Here is a 15,893-nt window from a genome sequence, read left to right as displayed (position 1 = left end):
GCTACACAGGGAAGGAAAGCAGAAACTTATTACATACGGATTAGATAGATGAACGGTAACATTCTTAACAAGGTAAATCAGAAAGATCTGAAATGAAAAGCTGGTCAAGTTTAAATGCATACACAACAGATCAGTGATCTAGATTTATTGGCACCAATTTTCCAAATTATCGATTTCCACAAGAAAACAATGACAACCGGATTGTGCTAACGGATGGTCATAAGTGTTGTCGTTTTTCTTCTTCGATAGATGCTACACTCGCCAAAGCATCACAATCCTTTCCTGGAGCTCTTTCCTTGGGGCAGCGGCGCCAACCGAGGTTTGCAGTCAAATCCTCTACTGCAACCTTTACAACATCCTTTCTGACCCCTATATCAGTGATGTATCTGCCCGCACAGTACATCCCAGCAGTCACGGTGGCCATCCCCACCGGCCCTGCTGCCAACAGCTTGAAAGGTGTAGAAAACAATGCTGCCAAAGGGACACCGAAGAATGATGATGCCTGCCCGCTCCTACCAATACCTAGTTCTTCGAGAGAGAGAAGGCCTGTCTTGCAGTAAAGAGCAAAGTCCTCGCAATTGTTCTCGAACACATCATAGTTTCCAAACCCATTCTGGAGTAGATACATTGCTCTGTTGATCACCGTCTCTGGAGGATCAGATTCTGCAGTTGTGCATGTGCCACCTCGGACTTTTGCAAGGAAGACTGAGGGTGGCACTCCATATTCGAAGCAGTAGAGGGAGCCATTGCCAAGGAAGCAATCCAAGCAAGAGAGGATGACCCCACTATTGGACTGATGAAATCCACAGTCGGGGAAAGTTGGGCAAACTGATGGAACACCTGAGCTCAAACTAGAAGAGCTGGATGAATTGATACCATCTGATGTGTCTTTTTTGCGTGTAAAATGAACGACTTTGCTTCCTCCAACATAAATGCCTGCACATACTTGCACTTAGAATTGATCATTAATCCTTAATAATGATTCTGCATAAGTAATAGTTGTCACATTAATTTTGGTGATGAAATCCAAAGAGTTATGATCACTAGACGAATTCATGCGCCAATAAGAACACTTAACAGACTTCCAGGGCCTCAATTTGCTTTAGAATAGAGCTAATTCTTGTCCTGATCGAATAAGCGTCGCATTCCAGTGATGTACATAAGTTTTCTCACATGTGGAACAAAAAAACACATGAAAACCTCTAATTTCTCAATCAGATTCCATGAGGACTTCTTCAAAACAAGATTATGTTTGGTTCTACCATCAGTGTTTGCATGTTGGTTTAAATGAGCAAACCACTGTGAGTACCAATTAGAACTATAACATGCTGAATATTTTAATGCATAACAGTGAAGAAAATGCGTAAACAGGCTACTACATATGTAGGGTGACACGAGAGAAAATTCATGCTCACGATGAAGATCATCTTCGGAAAAAATGCAATCCTAGAAGCAGGAAGCAGGAAACATAAAATAAAGCAGATCACGTGTGAAAGGTAAAGATTATTCCCCCAGAAAGATAGCCTAACATGCAAACCAGCATTCTGTGATGGTGACTACAGATCTTATCATCTGTAAACAACTTTATGAACTGCATGATATAGACCTAAGTAGATAACCATGAACCAAAAGGGCCCATTTTAAGGCCTCTAAACAGAGATCAAAGATATAATGAAAGACTAAGAAATGTAGGCAGAAGATAACAAAGCACCGACAAAGAAAGATCTTCCCCGGTTTGTTTCAAGACCATTCTATTATGAAGGAATAATTGGACAAAAAGCTCATAGAGCAAATCATGGCATATCCAAAGACAACGAACAACATGTTGGTGGCAAGGTATAATATTAATAGGCAAAATGCATAGGATACGAGGGAAGATGGTTTAATATCTTTGCTTTTCATTTCTCCGTCCATTCAACTTGAACATGGAGTCTCGACTACCCGCAAAAGAGTCCAAACTTACAGTGACCGAGTAGACAACGGAAACAAGGAAGTAGGTGAGACTTTGAGGTGAAGGAACCTGAAGATGTTCTTTTCCCAATTACACAGGGTAGCTACTTGTATGGGTTTATTATCTGCAGTGTAGAGATTCGATATTGGAACGAGAAAATTGCTTGCAGGGACAAGCTACCTTTGCCTCCTGGGAGATCTATACCTTTATCATGAAATTGGGAAACCCAATTGGGACGTGTTTCAGATCACAGCTATCGAGGTGACAATTGGGGCAGACATAGAAAATGCCATTGCAATTTTCCTTCTGCGCCCCCAAATGAATGCGCATCAATCAACCGGAACAGAATAAGTGTACTCAAAAGATACATCAAAGTCAAATTCTTGGCCCAGATTGATCTTTCAAGAGCATGCAGACCACCGACAGGAAGTTATTGTTCTGGAGTCCTAGTGAAATTTTAACCAAAGATGATTCATTTAAGCCCAACAATACATCGACTTGCAGAAAACAAGACAACCACAATCATCGACGGAAAGGAGGAGAAATCTCTTCATCAAATGCCAAACACGATCAATGGGAAAGAGATGAGAGTCACGATACCATGGTGGGAGTAAGTGTAGGCCGCTCTCCATGAGTAGATGTGGTCTCCTGCCTTGATCTCCGTCCTCTCCACTCGGTTCGACAGCAGACCCATCGCGCTCTCTCTCTCTCTCTCTCTCTCTCTCTCTCTGTGGACTTCTGTAGTCTTAAGACCTGAAGTCGCAATCGGAACTCCGAGATCAGCGGCCGTTGAAGCTTGATCAGACGTCCGGTAGTGCGTCGAGGTGTTACATATTATACATAGAATAACGGGATTCCTTAGGGATATGGATTAACGGGGGAAGTGTGAGGGTATATATGGCTAATAAGATTGCTTAAAAGCTACAATAAAGAAAGGACAAGATTGCAGGAAGAAGCTTCTGAGCAAGTGTAGCAAGATAGGGATTGCCGAGGAAAGGCAGGCTTTGGATTCCAGGCAGCATCTATGTTGCAGAGTTGCCGGGAGAGAAGAAAGCATAACTGTGCCTTTTGGTTGGATCTCCAAGTCTCTAATGACTTGTAAGAGTGATACATGGCACACACTTAAATGTTTGGAACAATAGTTTTAAATCAAATTGATGTTTAAAATTCGAGACTTGATTTTAAATCTTGTTAGGATGGGTTTGAATTTGAGATAAAATAAATGTAAAATAGTTTTTTTCAAATAATATAAACTTACATCGAATCAAGTTGACCAAGTAACTGAGTCGACTTATCTCGACTCGATACAACGTTAACTATTTCATTATTGTTGATAGTGAAAGTACAAACCGATAAGCTAATCGAAAACTTGGAGCCATAATCCTTTTAATGCCCAATTGATTGAGGTGGATGGATGGTTGGGATCATCTGGATACAGAGGTGAATTAGAGTTGCGTTTGTTGTCTTTTCTTTTGGCTTCTTCTCAACTGCATTCTGAGACATGTAATGCCAAAACACAAATAATTGCCTCAAGCAATATCTTCTATGTTTGATGCACCAAACCCACCAAACTCAGCAATGTGACCCTACTTACTTCCACAGTTCATTATAAGCTGACAAAGTGCATCGACATATAACATTCAGCAGAATTGACAACCACAATTCCTGAAGAGAACTAACTCAGTAATTTTCCTTTTTTTTTTAGTCTGTAATCAATGAATTCACCCTAGCATCTGTTGGTAAGATAACCATATATATATATATATATATATATATATATATATATATATATATATATATATATATATATATATATATATATATATATATATATCACCATTATTCTATCTAAAAGTTTAAGCCAGTAGATGAAACCTGAACTATTAATTTACATTCTCAACAAATTGACCATTGTCATGGATGGTGCAAGAACATAATAACAACCAATATAACACCTACAAATGCTAGAAGTAGAACAATATTATTTGGGAAACCAGCTGAGAAATAATAGCAAAGCCTTCTCTACAACCTCAGGTAGATTGGACTCATCAATGGTTCTCGATTCTTATTGTATGCATCACTGCTAGATTTGAGAAAAGCCCATGCCTCAGTTTGCAGCCAAAATTTCTTTTGGCAAATGACCCCTATCTGGAGCAGCAGCTGAAACTGGTCATGGGATAGTTTGTATGTTAATTCTCATCTGCTTGTGATTCTACCATGAAGAGCTATATGTGACTCATACAAAATCTCAGAATGCAGGTGCTATCTTTCAACTTGTGGATCTTGGAATATAAAACTCTTATTTTCAACAGTTTTATATTAAAATACCAAGACCCACTCTCAATATTGTTCTCCTTGCTGTGGTAAATTATGCAAGAAAGTTAACCGGAAAATTAGTTGCCATATTCAGACTCTGCTTACTGGAAAATTAACCACAGTGTCTTCTGAACTCAACAACATGCATAAATGAGGCAAGAGATCCTGTCCACGTTTAAAAATGCTGAATTTTCTTAAACCTGGGTAAAACATGCTGAACTAATTTCGTCAAACTAATATGGCGAGAGAAAACAATCTGTCAAATAACAGTTTGCTGTAAAAGAGAGAGAAAAAAAAGAAGGAAATGACTATCAACAGAAATAACCAAATCTAGATGCAGAAATTATTGATTATTTTCTGAATACATGATAAAGACTCGGTCATGGATAGAATCTCTAAGGACATGTCGGTCGTGAGTGAAGATAAAGAAGCAACAAAAGGATTCTAAAACAGAAAACCAATTGGGCAACTGACTGTTAACCACTACATAGAGATACTTCTGTTTTTCAGTAATCTTTTAGAAGAAAATCTAGAATAGGGAAACCTCAATATGGAGTTCTTGCATTTCCAATGTCCTCTGCCTCATAACTGCACATCCAATTGAATCCACCTAAACATAGTAACAAACTTATTTTCCATCAGATTAGTAATGACAAGAACCAAGACAAGATTGCAGTAGCATTGCCGTGAAAGACCACATTCTCGTGTGCTCCAGGTTTTATTGCTCTTCAAATGTTCAGTGGCTCCGCCTCAGCATCTCTCTCCTTCAGAGAAGTCCAATCTTCAGACTCTGCAAAGAATATCAACAATGAGAATATCACAAGGATAAAAATGGATCTCCTGCATTGACACTTGAATAGAATTTTGATGGATTTCCATTGCTGAAAGTGTACAATGGGGGGGAAGAAAAAGAAATGTTTTCTAAATCAAATAAATGGAGGCAAACTAAGTTACCTATTTTAGTTTCTGCTGTTTGGAAATTTTTTGTTGACAATAAAGAACTGGTTCTGCAACAAAATGTTATACTTTAAACATGTAAAAGAGGGTAGCCCTATAAATGAGATTCCTGCAAGTAAGGGATCTAGGATCAATGTCCTCATCTTATCCCTGCAATCAGAGAGGCTATTACCAAGTTACTTTGAAATAGCCTGCCTCAACCCGTCATTGGAATGTTGACTTGATGATCCAAAAATGATGAAAGGTCCTAAGAATCTCCAAACTAAGAATGATAATTTACAAGCACAAATATTTTTGGCTCGTGGCTCAGAGGACATTGACAAACCCTGAAAAACCATAGGGTGCACAGACTTTTTCTGATACCTGATATATGCTCATGCAACCATGACAAGCATTTAGATCTACGATCTTTTATGCAGTATAAGAAAGTACAAAATAAGCAAAAGAATTTGTTGAATCATAAACCTATTCAAATGCAACTGACTGCTGGAGGCAGATTTGATGAAAATTTGGTTGTACCAGAGATTGGATAAAGATGATAAGCATCAAATATTTGAAAGTTTCTTGTTATTAAGATGCAAAAACATGTGGGCACTGGGCAGCATGTCTGGCAATTCGCATGTCATCTACTAGCACTATGCTTTTGGCATTTGTTTTTCTAGAAAAAAATGAAAAATGAAAATTTTAGATCGTAGATACTTTTTATGGTTTTTTTTTTTGTTGGTGGAATACTCTGCACAGTCTACAATAAGAACATAGCAAAAGGCTGATTTTTTTGTGAAATCAATAAATTATATTAATTCATCTTTTTAACTGTTTTGAATAAAAAATACTATGACTAGAAGGATGACTGCAATATACAAAATTTAAGATAATGAAGATTCAAACATTTTCAATATTTTTTGTGGCGCCCAAAAAACCAACTTTTATTTGAAGCTATGGCAGAACAGTTAAGCTAAAAGAGAGAAATCTCATGTACTGAGAAAGGATAAGAGAGGAGATTTCCTTTCTTACTTGATCTGTGGCTCTCAGCAACTATCATCAACCTCCTTTGAAGAATTGAGGCGAGGAAAAGGAAAACAGAGCACATGGCAAACATGACAGTCATAGGGAATGCATTCACCTGCAAATTGGCACTTCAACAATCATTATATGACAAATTATGATTCATATCTTCAATTTCTCAAATTAAAGCTACCATAGCTAGCATAACTATGAAACCTTTAGTTTAATTGTTCAACTAAGATATAAAATAAATGCTAATTAATATATCGTCCTAAATTTGGCAAATCATGTGACAGGAAACCTAAAAGTTAGCATCTTATGGTGCAAACACTCGAAGTGCTGAAGTAAATAAACCTTGAATTCTCACTCGTGCAAGAAACACCAAATTTTAAATGGAAATTCACTGTGAAATCAGATAATATAGCCATGTGATTGGATGCTTACATTGTATAGAACAACACACACAAATATGTTAAGGGGAATGCGGAAAAAGTTCATGATCGTGCTTCTAGCCTCTTCAGGAATGTACTGGGACCTCATCTTCATAATGGAAGGCCAAAATATTCCAACACAAGCTTCAAATGTGCAGAAGCCAAAGAGCTGAATACAACCCCCGAAAGAAATGCTTCCACCTTTGACTGTTGAGGGTGCTACTAAGAACTGCAACATATCAAAGATCAAGTTAGAACAATTGAGTGAAGGAACACGAACAAAAAGCCAGTAAGTAGGGCATACACTGGTAATAACAGGTAGAAGGAGAGTGACCGCAGCGATAGCAAATACAAGCTGCATGTAAGATTCAACTTTGGGTGCTGCGCGGGACAATAGTCGAGATGCAATGGAGCTACCCAACATTGAGGACAGCATAAATGTCGCAAAAATGAATCCGTGTGGAATGTCTTCATCATTTGGGCTTAAAGCAGGAGTCCAGAGGAAAACAAATGTATACATGGAACCTTCAAACAACGACTGTATTGCACCAAGTAACGCAATTTTCGTGTCTGAAATAGTACATTGTTCATCACACTACCGGTCGCAGCTGATTTTTTGTAAACATGAAATTGTAATACAATAATACTAACCAGAAGAAATAGCTGATGCAGCAACCTTGAACTGGGTAACTAAATTCTTGCTTTCAGAAGGATCTCCATAGTTCTCAGTCCATGTTGATAATATAACCGCCATGCCAATAGCAAGAAAACATGCGGCAGCATCAAAGGGTGCAACAGGTCCAAAACCCAAATTATCTGTCAGCAGGTTAGCAAACAACCCAGCGATAATGGCAACAAGGCCATTTCCAAGAAATATAGCTTTGGAAAATGTTATGGATAGCCACTGTGGTTCAAAACCCCTCTGTATCACAAACGTGAAACACATATAAGAAACAAAGCATGTTATGAAAAGGAGCATCTGAATTCAGATTAGCAAGTGTTGCACCAATAGTTTTCATCGCCAAGAACCAACCAACACTGACCTTGGATATGTATAGTGGTGTGAGTTTCAGACAGCAATACATAGCGTTAAAATTTCTAACTTTGACAAATTCAAGGGTATAGCACTAACAGTTGTCGCTTAATAGTCTTTTTGTAGAAGATATTTCATCTTCTGAATCAGGTTCACACGTTATGGTACAAATAAGAATACATAGAATCAGATATTTCAAAGGAAGATGCTATTGTGACATATTACTAAAAAATAAAAGGTTATAAGACTTTATCAACAAACCAAATTGTCATGACTGAAAATACAAGAATAAAATTTCTCAATGGATTTTTTCCATTCCAGAAAATGCCAAGGAAACCATCTATAATAATGAAACAAAATTAGAATTCATGTCTGGCACCAAGAATTAATGTGTAACATTACGAGCAATAATAAAAGTTTTGTATGATTCTAATATTTTTTTAGCATTTCCATGAAAGTATTTCCTACTTCATCTTTCAAGAAATTAAATAAATTAACTATTTAACTGATCCTTCCACATGGATCTTATCATCTATCGCAATCCTAATAAAATTGTTTCTACTATGGTCTTTTTCTGGTCTTTATGTCGTTTCAAAAACCTCTCTCTTCACCGGGTCCAATTTGCATAACTATGTTGCTGAGCAATTAACAAGAAATGGAAATGTATGATAACAAGACTCTTATGGAGAGCAAATAAAAGAGCCACAAAATTAAAGATGTCCATGGAAAGATATACTGGACTTGAAATTGGAAATTTTGTAGCAATTTGACCAGCTACAAACCTGACAATAACAATGTCATGGGAACATCAGCATCAGATATACAGAATAACAAAATGGGAAAAGCAAGTGAAGATCGCATGGAATTTTGTAAATCCAATACATACAATCATTATCCGTTTATGAATGAGAAACTCAAGTTTGACTCAAAGAAACATGTTACAGAAATTTCCTCGACAAAGCATATCTTAAGTCCAAAATTGGTGATTCACCTTATTGTGTTCTGCAACAAGCCATGACTCAAATGCCGAAAACAAGAGTGACGTCGCAATCCCTCCTAATATGCGTCCCAACATCAAGACCTTATACTGTGGAGAATGTTTGGTGATGCAACTGAGGATATAAGTGATACAATACGTCACAGAAGCTCTCTTCCGACCCCTGCCGTTTTCAAACACAAAGAAGAGAAAAAAGGCCCAAGATCACCAGATGAGGACGAACACAAAGGATTTCTTTTTTATCTATGAAAAAGCAGCAAATCGATCCCCATTGGAGGGAGTCCTTACTGCTTGTCCGCCAGAGATCCGACGATGGTCCCGAACAGCATGGAAGATCCGAAGCCGGCGATGAAGAGGCGACCGATGTCTCCCTTCCCATATCCATACTGGCTGTAGAGGTAGTACACGTACGGACCCTGCAACCAATCTCCGGCTGCCTCCGTGAAGAAAAGGGAGAAAAGGTCAAGAATGTGCAGAATTCATCTAAATAACACACGGAATCTGATTGAACAATCTATCACGGTAAATGAGGGGTAGAGATCTAAGCATAACACGATCGGAACAGATCAGATCTACACGATGTGAGGGAGAACGATGAGATGAGAAATCTAGAGAAAGGGAAGGGGGGGGCCGGCGGTGGGGTGAACGCACCCATCATGAGGGAATAGACAAGGAGGTAGTTGTTCTTGAACGAGTTGAAGGCGGAGGAGGTGGCGGCGCGGTCCCTGTTGGTCTTGCTCATCTCCAGGGCCACCACCACCGCAGCGAGCCCGCCGAAGAGCAGCCAGTAGAAGGCCTCCATTCTCCGGCACGCTTCACCTCACAGCGTTGCAGGAGGAGAGAGGGAACGGCGAAGGAGTAGAACGAGGAGGGTGCGAGTGAAGTGAACCGAAGATAGGCTTCCTATTTGGTGTTAGATTGGGGATTTGATTATTGTAGATAGTTTTGGTTCAAAAGTATTTTCTTTGGTTCGATTAATCAAGTAATATTTTAATTTAAAAAATAATCAATAATTATTAAACCAACTTAATGTTATAAATGTTATGAACTTAATTTCGTAAATCCAATTGAATTTAATTCAAGTAAACTAATTTATTTAAAAATAAATATTTTTAAAAAATTACTTGAAGTTACAAATGGAGTAATGGAATTAGTTTAACTAATTTTGAATCAGTTTAATTAGGTAGGTCTGAATTGATTCCGATTCGGACTATCTTATTTTAATCGAACCGGACCAAAAAAATTGATCCGGTTGGATTCGATTTGAACTAGTTTGGATATTTAATATCCTAAGCCCTTAATCATTCAAAATGATTAATAAAACCGACTTAAGATCTCAATTTTACAAATGAGCTTAATGATGTGAGTTTAATTTTATAAATCTTATTGTATTGGCCTTGTTAGACTAAGATTTTTAATTTAGTTTAATTGAGAACTAATTTATTTGATATATATATATATATATATATATATATATATATATATATATATATATAATCATAAATCGATTAATCGAATTGAATTAATCAGTTTTGAATTGGCTCAAGTAGATTCAAATCGATTTAAACTATTTTAATTTAATAAATCAAATTTAAAAAATAATTTAGGGACTCAGAATGGATTTGAATAATCTTAGTCTTACCTAATTATAAATTGAAAAGCTATGTGATATTTAGCTTTCGGTAACTAATAACAAAAAAAAACTAATATCATTTCTCTGTTCGTTACTTAAAAAGAATTAGTAATCCTTAATTCATATATCAATCGAGCCAGAACATAAGCTAGTGACAATTCCACAATTGGAGTCTATGAATAATATATTTATATTATTTCCATATAGACTTAATTCTTATTATTTAGATTTTATACGATAATTACCCCATCATCAATATCTCTATGTAACATGAATAAAATCATGACGTCACGTGGACATATCTTAGTATCATAGATATCTTGATGTTAACACCTTAATATCATATTATAGACCTTAATATCGTATTAATATTTTAATACGTAATTGAGTGGGTTAGACATTATCACGTCTTGGTTTCGATGTCCTATGATCATAACTAAGTTTGAAAGAAATGCTCCACCTTTTTATAATTTGGTGTCTACTAAGAAGATAATGATATTGAAAGCCCACTATAAAAAGGCTCTTCACATGCATTTCAAGAAATGAATATTTTCCTATTAAAAATATAATCATATCATCTAAAATAATTATTAACTTAAGCTTCGAATAAGTTTTATTATGAATCTCTTCACACATCGACATAGTTTAGAAGTGAATATAAATGAAATCGATTGATATAGAAAGACTTCAATTGACTTTCAATCAACATTCAACTCAGATAATTAAAATCTGACTTAACACAAATATTCTTATGCTTTGGCTTTGACTTATAAGATATTTTAGTTATATATATATATATATAATTAAATGAACGAGATAATTTAACCTTAAATCAGCAGCATCTGGTATTTGTATAAAAACCTAAAATAAAGACTCAAAATTAACATTTAGATACGATTATAGTATCATAATTTAGGTATATATATATACCTATGGTTTCAATTTACGATTAAAGAAAGAATAGTTGGACTTGATGAAGTTTTATGAAACTTCATTAAATTATTTATTTACAATTATTTGATTAATAATCAAGATTTAGCATATTCAAGTGAAAGACTCGTTGTATCTTGTAGTGCTTTAAGGTTGCTTTTATTCTCATTGACCAAAAACCAATCTGTATTTGATTCATTAGGTATATATCTCTAAAATAAATATTATAATCTTTTTCTATTACTATTTAGCATAAACCTTTACTATGTATGCACATGCAATAGCCAAATATTCTACGGTGGTACATAAAAGGATAATCAGTCTAAAACAATCGTTAATAAATGATCTATCTATAAATATTTCATAGAATATTTTCTCTTATTAATCTAATATAAAAAGTTATCTTAGGCTTAATAACCAAAATCAATTAATTATTTTATTAAATTTATTTTACTATTGTTGGGACTAACTCCAACATTGTCCAATTGACACAGGAGTTTTCAACAAGTACTCAATATATTATTTTCAGGATAAGTATTCAATAAGGGCCTGATACATTATTCTTAGAGTAAACATCTAACATGCCTCTGCTTGTAAGATGACTATCTAAGTAGAGGACCCTAAGACAATCACCTCAGCAAGTAATCGAGGCAATCATTATCTTAGTAAAACACTATGAGGCAACCAATTCGACATAAAATCCCAAGCAACCACCTCGATAGAGTATTAGAAAAATCATATTAGTAGAATGCTCAAGGCAAGTACCTTGGCTAACACTCAACCTAACAAAAACAACTAAACAGGAGGCCTTAGGGCTTCCTTATAACCCACATAGCCTAAGCCCTTCATGAGAGATCTCATAATACACATTCAAAAGGGATGAATGATAGAGGTAATCTTTTTTGCCATAGCAAATCGATACGTAATAGTATATGTGATAATATAGTCAATGGTGAGGAGGTAATACACGGCCCATAATCGAGCTAAGTGGACATCAATCCAAAAGGATGATTAGAAACGTTTGCATAATATTTTTTTTATTAATCCACTATAAAAAAATACCTTATACAAGTTAATTGAGCTTAATTATTTTTTATTAAATTTATTTTTTTCTCGTTGAAACTTACTTAAACATCGATGGGACTAAAATAAAAAATCCATATGATGTTAGTTTATTTATACGAGCCTAAATCATATCGAGCTAATTCGAATATTAACATTATCTTTTAACGTGACTCAACAAAACTCTTTTCACTTATGTGCGGCCAATATGGTTAGACCATCCAAATAATTTTTATTTTTTTATAAGATAATATATAGTTACTTATTGATTGGGGAGTTATAAATAAAGATATAATAAAGAGTCAAAAGTTACTGCTTTCATAGAAAGATCCTTTAGAATCGTCGTGACTTATAGAACTCACACTACTGAGATGGTATCCATCTTGATATTAGAAAAGGCATCGACTCCCCCAACTTGATCCTTTTAACGATGGCTATATTCAACGTCGTATTATCGGGGAGTTAGTGAAACCAAACGATGACTTCTCTCTTAAGCCTCCTTTTAGGATCCTTTTCGAAAACAAATCGTACAAGATTGATATTGGAACCGCTAATTCCTCGTGGCTTTTAGAATGAACACCAGCTTATCTCACATCATAAGGTCTACATTGTTTTTTGTTCGCGATTGTTGGTATATTGTGTCCATTTGATATTGAGAACAGTTCAAATTTTAAGTTTGAAAGGCACAAAAAATGTGGAGAGAACCGAAGCTAATGGATTAGCTGAAATATTTGTTTATTTAGTGCAAAGAAACAAAGATGTGAGGAAAATGATGGCAACTTCTATTTCTTCCCAAAAAAAAGAAAAAGAAAAAGGTACATTGATGTGCACTACTAAGTTGATGATTCCAATGGTGTTATTGCGCCTCGTCTCCATCAGTGCATTAGTACTATTAATGTAGATAAAGTAGGTACGCCTCCTCTTATAATTATCCTAATTCGAGCGAAAGTAGGTAGCCAAAACCAAACCTCGATGGATGTCATCCTTGATTGTGAATCTTAAAGATTATTATTTGATAGGAATGGAAACAAAATATATGGGAAAGAGTAGCTTTAATAGACTTGCATCCGATAATAGATTATCTATGTGGAACGGTTGATATCCAAAGGGGTTCTTATTATATTACAATTTGATCCTCAAATAAAATGTGCATCCAAACGTTTTATAACAATTTTTTTTTTCCTCTCATGTCTGCTCCACCCATACAACATTTGATAGCACTATTCGTATATTTTAAATATAATATATGGTTACATTTTATTTTTTTCAAAATATAAGCCTTGTATTTTTATCGGTCGACCAAATATCTTGCTAAAATATCTTAAAATTCTAAGATATTTTAATTTATCTTGCTAAAATTATTATTATAGATATTTTCAAGTATACATAACAAAACCACTTTATAGTGAATATATATATATATATATATATATATATATATATATATATATATATATATATATATATATATATATATATATATATATCAAGAAAGAAAGTAAAATTGTATTATTCTTCTCGGAGCTAAACAATACACAACTCAACCTAAGATGCTATTCATCCTTCCATAGTACACTTGTTTTCAAGTGTTTAGCAAACATACCAAGCACGTTAAAATACAAAAAAATATTTCTTTGTTTAAAACATTCACCTGTACTGAAGAAGACAGAGGGTGAAGAAGAAGCTGAGGAGGAGATGGAGGAGGAGGAGGGTTTAGGGATTTGATCCGAATCGATACAAAGATTTTATAAGGGTAAAATTGATGTCTACAAAAAAAAAAAAAAGGTCAAATAAATAAATGATTTATAAGAGATATCATATGATTAAAAAATAAATATGAGGATTTTATTTGGTAAATTATCTTCTTCTTTCTTTTTGTTTTGTTCTTTTTCGGACGTCAGTGCCCACCATTGAGGCTAAGAATGGTAGGTTTGGGTTCTCAATCAAGATCTCAATTGATGCACAGGGACTCATCTGCATGCACACTGCTCTCTCTCTCTCTGCTATTTGTCTTTGTTTTCAGAATCGTCACACAGCAGTAGAAGCACAGTGATGGGGGGGTCCTCCTGGTTGGTCTTCAGCCTCATCTCAACGGCTAGTTGCAGCGAGTAAAGAAGGGAGCAGGAGGAGTCGGTGGTTTCCATCCATTCCCATCATCCCTCTTCTCTGTTAAAGCTTGGCTATAACTTAGCAGCTTCTCTAACCCTCCTCGCACTCATGTTGTCTCCCCATTTGCTTAGGAATAGTTTTGGGAAGGACAGGGTGAGTTGCTGGCCATGGTGCATTGGATACAGCAAAGTCACTCGCTTTCTACCAAGTGTTGATGCTCTCCATGGTCATCGAATACTAGTTGCATTAGTTCTTGGCATCATTGTCATCCACTTTTGGATGGGGCCGCTGGTGCTACCTGCTTCTTTTAAAGAAGAAGACTTCTTTTCTAAGGCAGCATCATCAATATATGCCACCTAATTCCTGGGTGATGTTTCTCTATTAATGCTTGTGTATCCTCCCCTTCCCGAGCCCAGCTTCCGACAGCAGCCACAACAAGGATCGGAAGAGGCGACAGCGATGGAAGACGAGTGGGGTGCGGAGAGGGCGGCGGAGATCGACTACGTGTTCAAGGTAGTGGTGATCGGCGACTCGGCCGTCGGGAAGACGCAGTTGCTGTCGAGGTTCACCAAGGACGAGTTCTGCTTCGACTCCAAGTCCACCATCGGCATCGAGTTCCAGACTCGAACCATCGTGCTCAACCGCAAGCGCATCAAGGCCCAAATCTGGGACACTGCCGGCCAGGAGAGGTATATGTCTCCATCCCCTTCCTCCTCCGGTCCAGTAGGAGTTGCGTGACTCGGCTTCCAGTGATGTAACCCCAAGTGCAGGTACCGAGCGGTCACGAGTGCTTACTACAGAGGAGCTCTCGGTGCCATGCTGGTGTACGACATCACCAAAAGGCCGACGTTCGATCACGTGGCGAGGTGGGTGGAGGAACTGCGAGCGAACGCGGACAAGGCCATCGTCATCATGTTGATCGGGAACAAGTCCGACCTCGCTGAAAAAAGGGCGGTGTCCACCGAGGACGCCGTGGAGTTTGCGGAGGAACAAGGGCTGTTCTTCTCGGAGGCGTCTGCACTCAGTGGCGACAACGTGGAGAGCGCGTTCTTGAGGCTGATAGAGGAAATCCATGGAGTGGTGTCAAGGAAGGACTTGGAGAGCGACGAAGGCAGCAGAGACGGTGGGAACGATCTGCTGAGACTGAAGGGGAACAAGGTGTCGGTTCTTTCTGAGGTCTCAATGATGGAAACCAGTGCCCTGAGAAAAGGAACTCGGTGTGCTTGTTCCTGACATGGCCAGGACGCAGAAATCATAGCGCCCATGAAGAGGTTTGAGAGGGAAAGGAATGAATGGTTGATTGTGCTTTTCTCAACTGTTAGTCAAGTTTTCTGCATATCGATAGTTTCATTTTTCGCTTTATGGACTGAGAATAATAGTACGAAAGCATCATTATATTGCAAACTCTGTTTCATCAGTGTTAATTGATAAATAAAAGATGTGGTGGTACCTATCAAACGACAACATGA

The 15,893-nt window shown here is 36.8% G+C and overlaps 3 protein-coding genes across 3 annotated transcripts; 1 reads left to right on the top strand and 2 right to left on the bottom strand.

Annotated features, from left to right (window-relative positions):
* Positions 1 to 14: 14 nt before the first annotated feature.
* LOC135592276 (protein LEAD-SENSITIVE 1-like) lies at positions 15 to 2,958 on the bottom strand. The gene is made up of 2 exons (XM_065081640.1): positions 2,552 to 2,958; positions 15 to 936 (listed from the first exon to the last, which is right to left on the bottom strand). Exons 1-2 carry the CDS (start codon positions 2,643 to 2,645, stop codon positions 218 to 220), a joined length of 813 nt encoding a protein of 270 aa, XP_064937712.1. The 5' UTR covers positions 2,646 to 2,958; the 3' UTR covers positions 15 to 217.
* Positions 2,959 to 4,588: 1,630 nt separating this feature from the next.
* Positions 4,589 to 9,604, bottom strand: LOC135592273 (uncharacterized). The gene is made up of 8 exons (XM_065081637.1): positions 9,342 to 9,604; positions 8,979 to 9,123; positions 8,685 to 8,853; positions 7,312 to 7,582; positions 6,965 to 7,230; positions 6,674 to 6,889; positions 6,239 to 6,347; positions 4,589 to 5,057 (listed from the first exon to the last, which is right to left on the bottom strand). The coding sequence occupies exons 1-8, from the start codon at positions 9,490 to 9,492 to the stop codon at positions 4,996 to 4,998; spliced, it is 1,389 nt and encodes a 462-aa protein (XP_064937709.1). The 5' UTR covers positions 9,493 to 9,604; the 3' UTR covers positions 4,589 to 4,995.
* A 5,236-nt stretch (positions 9,605 to 14,840) lies between these two features.
* On the top strand, positions 14,841 to 15,786 carry LOC135582560 (ras-related protein RABA3-like). Its single transcript, XM_065081636.1, has 2 exons — positions 14,841 to 15,113; positions 15,195 to 15,786. Exons 1-2 carry the CDS (start codon positions 14,884 to 14,886, stop codon positions 15,655 to 15,657), a joined length of 693 nt encoding a protein of 230 aa, XP_064937708.1. The 5' UTR covers positions 14,841 to 14,883; the 3' UTR covers positions 15,658 to 15,786.
* The last annotated feature ends 107 nt before the right edge of the window (positions 15,787 to 15,893 follow it).

Source organism: Musa acuminata, chromosome BXJ1-9, assembly GCF_036884655.1.
Source record: "Musa acuminata AAA Group cultivar baxijiao chromosome BXJ1-9, Cavendish_Baxijiao_AAA, whole genome shotgun sequence".
NCBI lineage: Eukaryota > Viridiplantae > Streptophyta > Magnoliopsida > Zingiberales > Musaceae > Musa > Musa acuminata.
This window is presented reverse-complemented; position numbering and strand designations above follow the sequence as displayed.

Excerpts from the sequence above, each read along its gene's own strand:
- LOC135592276 (XM_065081640.1), bottom strand. The coding sequence starts at position 2,645 with ATGGGTCTGCTGTCGAACCGAGTGGAGAGGACGGAGATCAAGGCAGGA. Across the intron at positions 937-2,551 it reads CTACACTTACTCCCACCATG|GCATTTATGTTGGAGGAAGC; the intron begins GTATCGTGACTC and ends AAGTATGTGCAG.
- LOC135592273 (XM_065081637.1), bottom strand. The coding sequence starts at position 9,492 with ATGGAGGCCTTCTACTGGCTGCTCTTCGGCGGGCTCGCTGCGGTGGTG. Across the intron at positions 8,854-8,978 it reads GGATCTCTGGCGGACAAGCA|GGGTCGGAAGAGAGCTTCTG; the intron begins GTAAGGACTCCC and ends TGAAAACGGCAG. Across the intron at positions 6,890-6,964 it reads TTCTACCTGTTATTACCAGT|TTCTTAGTAGCACCCTCAAC; the intron begins GTATGCCCTACT and ends GATATGTTGCAG.
- LOC135582560 (XM_065081636.1), top strand. The coding sequence starts at position 14,884 with ATGGAAGACGAGTGGGGTGCGGAGAGGGCGGCGGAGATCGACTACGTG. Across the intron at positions 15,114-15,194 it reads GACACTGCCGGCCAGGAGAG|GTACCGAGCGGTCACGAGTG; the intron begins GTATATGTCTCC and ends CCCCAAGTGCAG.